We start from the raw sequence: 11,202 nt of genomic DNA on the forward strand, positions 1-11,202 counted from the left end.
AGGCGTTTGTGCACCTGCCATAGGAGCCCCCTGACGGAAACATGAGATGACTGAAATGCATACTGGAAGACCTGAAACAAGATAGGTGATGAATGAAGAACTGCAATGATTTTGACAGAGCTGAAAGCCTGAGTTAGCACAGAGAAGTAAGGCACATATAGCCACAGGGAACTTGGGAACTTGGCGGGGGTTGGGGCGGGGGGGAAGCATTGGATGAGGTAAAGGACTCATAGGACAGAATCCATGTCTACAAGTAACCTCGGCAGGAAAGCTGGCTGAAAAACACTGATGGCCCCCAAGAAGGTGGCTTGGGAAGGTCTGTTCCAAGAGAGATGAAGCATGAAGAAGAAACTGCTCATATATCCATAGCTCTGCCTTTGCATCTGAAGTGCCACCTTCCTCCAGTTTTATTGTCCTCTTTTCTCTGTCTGCCACCTATCTCCTCTGTTGTGCTCCTTTAGCTCACACACAATTGAACTATGTAATTTAGGACTGCAGTTTCCAGACTTCGCCTTGTGCTTTTCCATTATTAATCAGCCCTCTTCCACTAACACAGTGACAGGGTCCTGGTCAGCATTGCTATGCAGCAGCATGTGGTGACAAGAACACTCAGATGCACCACGACCCCCTGACCAGGGAGTGTCAGGGATTGAGACACCCAGCACTGTATCCCTTACCTTTCATTCTCTACCACAGCTGGAAGGTTGCACAGTTCCCCATGTGGCAGGCTGTGGTTCTTTGTTTATTACTCCTTACAAAGCAGAGAGATTATCCAGGGTCAGCATGGCTGAGCTGTCTGAGGCAGTCCAGGTAATTTGAACAGTTCACACAAATTAAATCAAGAGATCCGTAATGTTGAGGTGGAAGAAGAGTCAGTGCACATTGCTGAGCCACATCCACATCAAAGCAGGCCTGTGTGCTGAGAACAAAGTAGTCAGGGCTCTGGGTTTCATCACTGTCATCTCCTGTAGGAAAACCCTTCTCTCATTCTGTAACATCCCCAACTGAGAGGCTTAGAGGGAATAGGTGTAAGAGAAGAAAAATATGCTGTTTCCATTGCCACATAAATACACAGCAGCACTCTCACCACAAGAAGATCTGTAAGCAATACTCTTGAATCAGTAAAAAGACAAAACCAGATCATAGTCCATCACAATGGCACATACTTTCCTAAGCCTCTGACTGAAAACTGCCTCATCTTCACCTGATACTTTAAGCCAAAGATATGCTTGGTATATTGTCCACTCACAGAGAGACCAAAGAAATCATGTAGAAAGACTTCAGGCTTGTATAAATGAAATTCACATGAAGTCTTTTTCTGTACTCCACACTCTCACAGTTGTGAAGCTAAAGGTCAGTGTTAAACCCTACCTATTGCTCTCAATTTGTTTCAGTCCTACATATAGTAACTATAATAATCTTAGCAGCATACAGTCGTGGTAAATATTAGTGGCATAGTGTTATGGATATTGTGTTATGGCTAGCCCAACCTGCTAAGATTAGCAAGACCACTCAGGTGGTCTTTTGAATCCCCATCCAGAGTATGGGACTCCCAGGGGCATCCTGCCTGTACCAGGGAAACATGGGAAAGATGTTCGTCTTGGCATCAGTTTATTCTCAGACTCCAGAATCCTCTGCACTGATAATCTTCTGATCCCACCATGCAGTCTTCGAACTGTCTTTTTATGTCCCACAAAACTCCTCCTGTATTTCCTTAGCTTCTCCAGATAAGACTTGCATCTTAATTGCATCTGTCTTCCTGGAGAATCAGTTACATAACTGACCCAGAAATAAACAGTTAGTTCTGCAAGTGTCTTAACTGTGATGTTACTGCTTTATTTATTCTGTGGCCTAGGTATTTGCCAGATAGGTGTGTTCAATTTTAGTAAACAATGGTTAGCTTGTCATAAGAAATGGTAACTATATTTGTGGTGGGTTGACATTTTAGCTGCAGGTCCACCTTGGCTCAACAGTCTCCCTGTTCCTTGACAACCTTACTGACATTAGAGTTAGATTGAATTTCCAGCATGTTTCTAGTTCATGCATGCACTTTGGCTTCCTGTGGAAAGCAGAAGGAATAGGGAAGGAAGCAGATGGGGAGGAATTTGATGGCCAGCAGCATTGTTAGTCTGGTCTTGTCCTGACATGCAGTGAGTATGGAGTAAGCCAAGGGCCATGGTGCTTCTTCCCTACTCTTTCCACTTGATGACAGAGGACTCCAGTCCACCAGTATTTCACCAACATATGACCCAGTGAAAACAATCCTCATATGACAACATAGTAATGACTTTAGGATCAGCAAGGTGGTTCACATACTTATTATAAAATGTTTCAGTATCTTTCTGTGTTAGGTCCATAATTCTACATTATTAAATATATGGTGGCATGCGTGAAGGCCAAGCAGATAATGATATAAAAATTCTGGCCTCTGATATTCAGTATTATGGGATTGGACCTTGCAAAAACTGAAATTGTTTTAGTCCTTCAAATTTTTTTGAGGTAATGCAGTATTTCCCATCCTCAGGAAATCCGGAGCACCAAAAAGATTCATTATTTTTAATTATACTTCAAAAAAATATTTGTTGGCTTCACCTAAAAGATTTCTTGTGAAGATGCTAAGATGCTTTTTAAACCCTTTGCTCATATTAAGTATTTTCTAAAATTTGATTTTGTCTGAAACAATTTCAAACTTGAAAAATACCATTTTATTCACCTGTGAATCATCAAAACATTACATTTTGATTAATGTAAAGCATTACAAAATACCACCAAGTTTAAGTTCTTTCTGAATTCTCAAAACTGATTCTTTCTTATAAAAATTCCATTTGATACAATGTCATCTTTCTCCAAGAGAAGAATATTTTTGTGCAAAATAAATTTGCATGTAGGTGTTACATATATACTAGGGAGAAATGGCTTGTTTCTACATGTTGTAGCGTCACTACTGGTAGGAGCCAAGAAAAATTTATTTCTGTACTTGGCATTTGTGCCAGTAAGCTGGAACAATAGAATCTGGTTTTACTTAATCCCCTTTTACAGTGAAAAATATCTTTCCAGGCCGTGTATTGCCCCATTCTGAAGCTGCCGCATAAGACTGGACATATCTTGTAAGAACTAAGGTCTGTCTAGTCTCTGAGGACAATCAGTAGAGGCTTCCTAAGGAAATGTGTCCACACAGGCTGACATTTACAGGGTGTAACTCCTTTATATAGTCTTTGAGCTTCCCTCTGTCCTAGCACACAGTAGTGCTTGAGTGGGTTTTGTTCCACAGTTTCCTGTGGCCTGGATGTTCAACATGTTCATGAGCTAGAGGATCAACCCACCATGAGCTGGTATTTGTTTTGAGATGGAGGATTTGAAAGCATGCAAGGAACCTGTGTGTTACTATGTTGTTTTCACTACTGCTTTTTTCCTCTAGCTAGCAAAAGAAGGTAAAGTCTGTAGATAAATTACACTAGGAATCACCTAGAGACATCTACCTGTAACTTGAGAGGGAGAGTAAGTATCAGCCAGCCATGCAGACTGCCCACACCTAGCAGTGTATGTCTTGTCCCCTGTAGTGGTTGCTGGTCCTGTGTTGGATTTCCTCTGTGGTGTTCAGCCCTATAACTACAAGCTAATCCGAATGCTTCCTTAGCCTCAGATATGAATGGAGATATCATTCGTCTTGAACATCTCTCCCCTGAAATCTGGTGACTGGCATCCACTATGTATAGAAATCATAAGACAAATATCCTTAGACAAGTATTCTTAATGAACATTTTGGCTTGAAAGAATTGATTTAGAGAACTAGGGGTTTTTGAAGTTCCCGGTTTCAAACTTGCAGGCTGTCATCCTAAACGTTAATGGTGGTAGAAAAAGGAAACAAAGATATTGCCTTTGCTCAGAAATGTTTAGGAGTTTCTTGTCAAACCCAAGAGCCCTTTGAAATCAGAAAGTCATGACAGCAGCAATGCATTTTTTGCTTTACTGGTAAACAATGTGCTCTAGTTCTGCATTCTGGAGAAAATGAAAGGAGAAAACAATAAAAAGAGCATCTACTTTGTATCTATTCAGCAGTACCATACTATCAATACTAGAAAACACGAGTACTTTGTACCAATATAATTCTTTGATGGTTTTGAAATCATACCTAATTTTCTTTTCAAAGTTCTTTTCCAGTTTATTCATGCAAAATGTTTTGCTGACCTTTGTATAGATTTAAATTAGTTACTTTATGGTTCTGATGTACCGAGAACAACCTTAATTCTATTTGGTACTTTAATTGAAATTTAGGCATAAGTAAAGGAATAACTTTTACAGAACAATAATTTTGAAGCTGATAGCTGCTACAGCAAACCTGAATGCCTTTCCTCTGTCACAAAGATCGGATGACTCCCTAATGTAGCCGAAGCGAAATGATTGAAAGTATTTGTGCAGGTTCTTTTGAGGTCACTGGTGGCTGAGTAGTTGATAGGTGTGAGCAGCCATAAATGTAATTGGTTAGAAGGGTGAATGAGTGAGCAGAAGAATGTTCCTGCTGGCTTGGGAGCTGTGACACTGGTGACCAGATGCATCCTTGATACATGCAGCTGGCCTCTTTGAAACAAAGCTGGGCACCAAGAAAGAGGACACCTCCTGAGATGCACCATTGATCACAAAATCAAGAAAGTTTAACCTCTATTTATCATCAGAAAAAGTAGAAAATATCTGGGAAATTTAAATTGGTCTGAATAAACAGAGCAGGTCTCTGAGCAACCTGATCCAGCTGAAGATGTCCCTACTTATTACAGAGTGGTTGGACTAGATGACCTTTAAAGGTCCCTTCCAACCCAAACCATTCTATGATTCTATAATAAAGAGGGTAGCTTGCAGGTGTTTCTGTTGCTGTAGATTTGCATGTGACACCTTGAGTTCATTTTTTTAAAATCATGTATCACCATAATCTCCAAATCCTCTGTGCAAACACTTATTGGAATAGTAGCAACACCTGAGAATTACTGAACTGTATGAAAGCTGAGGAGTGATATGGGTTGGTGGTGCAGAAATTGTTTTCCTTGGACATGCTTTCAGACTAGCTGTTGGAAAGTCCTAGTCACTGTGGGAGCTGAGATACTACAGCATTTCTCTTCCTAATCTGATTCACTCATGCATATCTTTACTTGTTTATTAAATCTAGAACTTTGAATATAAAATCATAATGAGATTCTGGTTACTCAAGTAGAGTTGTAGTGTCATGTCTTTAATTCTTAATAGGACTAGCAAATTTCAGGTATCCATTCTACTCACACGCTAAAGGATGTTTCTCTTCAGACAGTATAAGTTAGCTTTTCCCCCATAAGTGCAGAGTTCAGTGTGCAAATACAGACAGAGTTTCTCAGTAAGTTTTATTTTCACTAAGAGGTCTTTCTTTTCCACTTATACCAAGAGAACAGGGATGAGGTTGTGTAGGATATCTCCCCTATGAGAAAATCCAAAACTGTCTTTTTCACTGTAGTCTGCCTGTCTGTCCTGTCCTGTTTGCTTTCTTTTGATACTTATTTTTTCCTGAAGTTTGCCACATCCATAAATCTTTATTATAAAATGCTGCAGATGGAATCCCAAAGTCATTGCGGATGATGGACTTGAGCATCAGATTTATTAACAGAAAAGAGGAAGATCAACACCAGTAGAATGCCACCACAGAATTTTACTAACGGAGATCTTGTATTGTCTCTGCTACGCCTATGGCTGTATAGTCCCAATTTCTCTCCCATGCTTGTTTCTGAGTCATCTGAGCATCTGACCATCTTGTCTTGTGAGAGCTGTCCATCCACTGGGCTGTACCTAGCAGGGAGTTGTTAGGATGGACAATTTGGGTGTCTGTGTAAAAGAGCAAAAGCAGAATATTAACAGTGATGTTCGTACTGCAGAATATGAGGAACTATGTGTGATGGCTGGCTTCATCCTGTTCAGTGGGTGACTAACAATGTGTTATCTCTCCCCTGCAGTATGGGATAAAGAAGAAGGAAGAAAAGGAAGCAGAGGCCCAGGCCGCACTGGAAGCTAATGCTGAAGGGAGTCTGACCCGCCCAAAGAAGGCAATCCCTCCTGGCTGTGGGGATGAGGAGGAGGAAGAAGAAGAGAGCATTCTAGACACAGTCATCAAATACCTACCAGGGCCCCTGCAGGACATGTTCAAGAAGTAATAGCTGCAGACTGTTAGATGGGCATAAACAGAACTGCAAAGGATTTCTCTTTTGCCCAATGGGGATTTACAGTCTTGCCATCCATCATGCAGCCCTCCCCACCTCTGCCCTCTACTGCTCACTAGGAGTCCCTTCACTTACCATTCCCTTCCCTCCATCCCAAGACTCATCTATTCCTTTCTTGTACATAGTCACATCCAGTAGATGCCTCTGAAAGGATGTAAAGATTAAAAAGCTGCAAACTACACAACTTCTATTATAAGCCATAGTACTATGTATGTTAAATAAGACAACTGTACATTAAGCATAGAAAAGGAACAACCTCACATGCATTTCCATCCAAAGCAGGAAGGAGTGTTCAATAAGTGTGAACAGTGATCTCCTCTTTAATTTTCTTTAATTATCTTTATATTATTATCAGTAGTAATTATTAGTCATTATTAATAATGTTGTTGTTGGTTGGCTCACACTAGACATTTGTTGAGCACATCTGCCTTCAGAAGGTATATCTTAGACCTCCAATGTAAGCAGAGCTTTTCTGTTTTAATTCCATCACAGACATAAATAAAGAGATAATTTGGAAGGTAAATCACACATGACTTACACAGCTGACATCACTCAGAATTGTGGAAGAGTCACTCCCCCTCAGATGGTGGAAGTTAAATGCCTCAGAGTCTAAGCAAGAGTCATGTTACTTTGGGAATTAGCCATACACTTAACTTGAAAGATCAGATTTGGTCACACAGAGAGCTGAAACCACAGGAGAGTACATGGTGCTCTGGTGGAGGACCTTCCCAACCCATTTGAAGCCAGTGACCAAGTACATAGGCTGCTCTAATTAACTGACCTTCCTGTTTCTGCCCTGTGCCACATTCAGTTGTCCCATTCCCAGCAGTGCTTGCAGGACGGACATTTGGTTTCTAGTATATTGCTGCAGCTGTGTCCTGTCCACCCCTTCCTGCAGTGTGTGGGAGAGTGTGGTGGTCTGAATGTTACCCATGGTCCTGGAGATCCAGAAATACTGAGTATGCCTACTATGTATCATGCAAAATTACTGTGTTGCCTTGGGGAGGTCACTTACTTTCTCCAGTGTTGTGAAGGAGCTAATTAATATTATATTAAATAATATTAATTAATAATTAATTAATATTACAGTGTATGGCATGCCTTGATGCTAGTAGGGTGGGAGGAAATCTCTCTCTCACAATTATCTTTGTTGCGTTTCCCAGACATAGATACAGAGGGCTTCTTAACTGTAGATAAGTAACTTAACTGTAGATGAGTAACTGCATAAGCCAAATTCTACTGGAGATGATGTCTTGCTAGTACATACACAGACTCACATACATAGATCTACTGTGAACAGAGACCTTCATGGTCAGGTATCTGGCATGTCATCTGAAGAGCTGATCCTGGAATTGGCTGGGTCTTTGTTGTTGTGAAAGCGTCATGCCATCTCAGTCTTACAACCTGAAAGAATCAGGGCTTGTCTGGCAGAACTAGCATTGCTTGTCCCTGTCATAGGAATAGTAAAAGTTTCCTAAGTAAGATTTGGAAGCAAATATACACTTTCTACTGATAACAAAAAGGAAAGCAATTTTAGACACTTCATTATGTACCTAAATTAAGCATTTTACTTCAATGGAACTTCCCTGATGCAACTATTCAGTGCAACTGAATTTAGGCAAACCTCTCAGTATTTTCCTGAATAAGAAGTTTTAAAAGATATTAATTACTTTTTGAGGTAAGCAGAAGAAATCTGCACCATGATTAAGGCAGTGAGCTTGTGAACTCTGTGCCTTTAGCAACATCTCTCATAATAGGGAAAAATTATTATAAAATAGAAGAATTGTATTTATTTTGCTCTGCTCACCTAATTCTTACTCAGGTGTGATAGTTCATGGTTCTTTGCAAATAACTTCATAAGTTTCTACTGAATTCAAGGTGGAGGCTGAGGAATTTTGACTCATGTACAAGTCAGAACCAGCTGAAAAAGATGCAACTTATTTCTGGCTGCATCCAGAAACAAGGCATGTTCATTCAAGTCATTGCTAACGACTTCCCAGAGGAAAGAGAGGGCAGGTTTTACTCCTTCAGATAATGCTGATGTTTTTTTGCCTTAACTGTCATTTAAAGCAAGATGAGTGTCTCCCCTCCTAAGACTTTAATGACCCATAATGCTCTTTATCTCTGAATCAATTCTTGGGTATAGCATAGCACTGTTGAGCAATTAACCGTTTTCTCGGGAGAGTGTCCTACTCACCCCATGCAACTGGTAATTTGAGCCTATTCAAGTAAACCTCAAAGAGTTAAAACTATCCTTCTGTCACAAAGGCAGCAGCTGATTTTGATGCTCTGCCACAGCAAGAACTAAATCCAACAGCCCTTCAATCTAAAAGGCAGACTTTGACTCTGCTTTAGTCACTCATTGGTAGTGAAATCTACTAGCACAGATCACACTGACATTAACACTTTTGAGATGCTCTGATTAGTCTCTGTGGCATGTGTCCTCTAATACATAAGTAGAATCAGCAGAAATGTGCCCCTGCTAAAAAGAACACATCCATTCATATTTTTCCCTTGCCTTGTGCTAGAGAACTCTGCAAACAAACAAACAAATAAAGAGAATGAGCTCGTTCTGCTTTGCTTTGGCCTTTCTGTACCACTTGCTTGTTGACCTTTCACTAGCGCCCATCATGGACTCACTTCCTCATCCAGTGAAATACTGTTCTGACGTAGAGTCTTCTGCCTGGTGTCCTTGCAGAATGGTACTGTTTGTTTTCACAGTCTCCCTGGCAGCTTGATGTGCATGTGTGTGCACATACATGTGAAAGATGAGGAAAAGGGGAAAGAAAGGAAAAGGAGAGAGAAAGGAAGAGTGTTTGGTATTATTTTTTATAACTGTGCCTCCGCATTTGTTCCATTGAATGACTGGTCTAAGTCAGAATCTTGTGTGGCCTCACATTTCATGAGCCAATAGTACTATCCATGGGCTCAGAGCATTAAAAATACTCCTTTTGTCAGCTGAGCTCCTGAGTTGTGTGAACATCTGGATCCAAACCCTGAAGAGGTCCATAAGAACTCTGTGCTGAGTTTGTTAGGCCTCATGCCAGGCTTACAGAGCGGGAGGGAAGGGGAAGGCATTTAAATTATGTTTTCCATGTCTTTCACTGTGGGAGGTTTTCAGCCAGCCATGTCATCACTTCTGTGCCTCAGCTCTCTAGACCTGAAGCAACCCTTCCTTCATGGACAGCAGAGAGTTCAGCCAGGTGTGAGTTGGTAGTTCCCATTTTAATTTTCCTTTTCTTTTAATGAAGATTTACCATGGTATTGAACAGGTTTTGCTTGAGTTTACCCCATAACTTTTGGAACCCTGCATGAGTACTGGACCTCTCCTCAAATCATTCCACTGTCCCCAAAGTGCCTAAGCCATGCTGAACAGACTCAAGAGCAGGCACACTCCCAAACCCCTCTGCCTATCCATTTATTTCCCTTCCCACTCTGAACTGGCAACATGGGACACAGTCACCTTTGGCTCATGTACGGATAAGGAAAACAGTGTCTCAGACACTTTCCCCCTCAGCACTCAAGCAGGTGTTGAAGCACTTAAACAAGACCAAAGAGAAGCATGGTTCATTGTTTGGATTCTGAATATCTCTGTCTTTCCATACCATTGTTTTATTTGAATCATTGTTTGTTCAATCTCGGGTAAATGAGATATTTTCTTTTTTTAAGCTAGTTTTTATTCACATAGAAAGGTTGGTGGCTAGACACTGCAGCCATTTTCCTTCACAGCTCCAAGACCTTCCTGGTTAATAAAAAAAAGTCAAAAGGCCTCCACATTTGGAGGGTAAATGATTTACTTTGTCTTTGACCTTGTGATCTCACAGTTATATTTAGAGAAAGCCATATGAAATGAGACTGCAATATTAATTAGGAATTCTACTCCTGTGTTTAAAATAAATAAACCAAAATATAAGATCATGTGCTAAATCACTTTGGACTTCCTCTGTCTGTGTTTCTAGAACCATACATTAGCTTAGGTCCCTCCCAGCCCCTCTCCTGCATCAAGAAAGACGATACCAATGCTGCTGAATACATCTTTTTGTCAAGCTACTGTGCTAGAATAAGCATTGTTAGAAATTAGCTGTTGTGACCTCAACGTAATGTCTTATGTATCTGAATGTTGTCTGTATCTGTTCTGAATATGTTATCAGAGAACTGATTCTTCATGCAGAGTTACTAAAATGTTTCAGTACTGTCATTAAAAAATAGCTTTTTCTCTCTCACAGAGAGCAAATTCAGCTTAGCGATGCATTTTCTAGCAGAAATGTACCCTAGCTTGCTTTCAGATGCGTGTAGTACTCTCCAAGCAACTAGAAGATGATTTAAATACTTTGTGAAATTCATTTGTTATTTGCCTGCTACTTTTTTCCTGCATGATGTGGGTAAATGGTATGATGTTCTTTTAAAATGGAATCACAGCCAATAAAAACCCAGTGATTTCATGTATTTTTTGCAATGCTTTCCTGTGAAATTCTTACAAGGCTACACCTGGAAACTGAAGATACATGTTTTGGGGTTTTTTTTAATATACATGCTGATATACAAATAGAATGGTAACAGAATTGAGGAGAAACACAGATATTATTGTAATGGGTATGTTACTTTTTTCATTTGTCATAAACACTGACGAGGCTTGACATCTACAGGTGATTATAATTTTTTAAATAAGTTGTGCTCTTAGGAATTAGTTTTCCTTAGGATGAGCAGAACAGCATTCCTTTGAAAGAAATACAGACATCTAACTGTTTTTGTGTTTGGGTCTTAAAACAAAAAAGGTAATAAGCTCATTTTTTATGACATCAAATATATCTCTGAATCCAGAGTTTGTGATAAATACAAAACTCTTATGGTGGTTCACTGTGCTCAGCTAAGCCTTGTTTTACTTGCTCAGGGACAAATCAGTAGTTGTTATGTTCAAAATAAAAGCATTGCATCATATTAGAAAAAGAAAGAGAAATAGCTATACATC

The 11,202-nt window shown here is 40.1% G+C and overlaps 1 protein-coding gene across 5 annotated transcripts in view; it reads left to right on the plus strand.

Moving 5' to 3' along the window:
• Positions 1–10,679, plus strand: part of CPLX1 (complexin 1) — a 153,631-nt gene extending 142,952 nt beyond the window's left edge. For all 5 annotated transcript variants that reach the window (XM_074932506.1, XM_074932501.1, XM_074932502.1 and 2 more), the window contains one exon: positions 5,970–10,679. In XM_074932506.1, the coding sequence (XP_074788607.1) occupies positions 5,970–6,167 (198 nt within the window). In that variant the 3' untranslated portion in view covers positions 6,168–10,679. The remainder of the gene's footprint in view (positions 1–5,969) is intronic.
• Positions 10,680–11,202: the final 523 nt, after the last annotated feature.

This window comes from Athene noctua, chromosome Z, assembly GCF_965140245.1.
Source record: "Athene noctua chromosome Z, bAthNoc1.hap1.1, whole genome shotgun sequence".
NCBI lineage: Eukaryota > Metazoa > Chordata > Aves > Strigiformes > Strigidae > Athene > Athene noctua.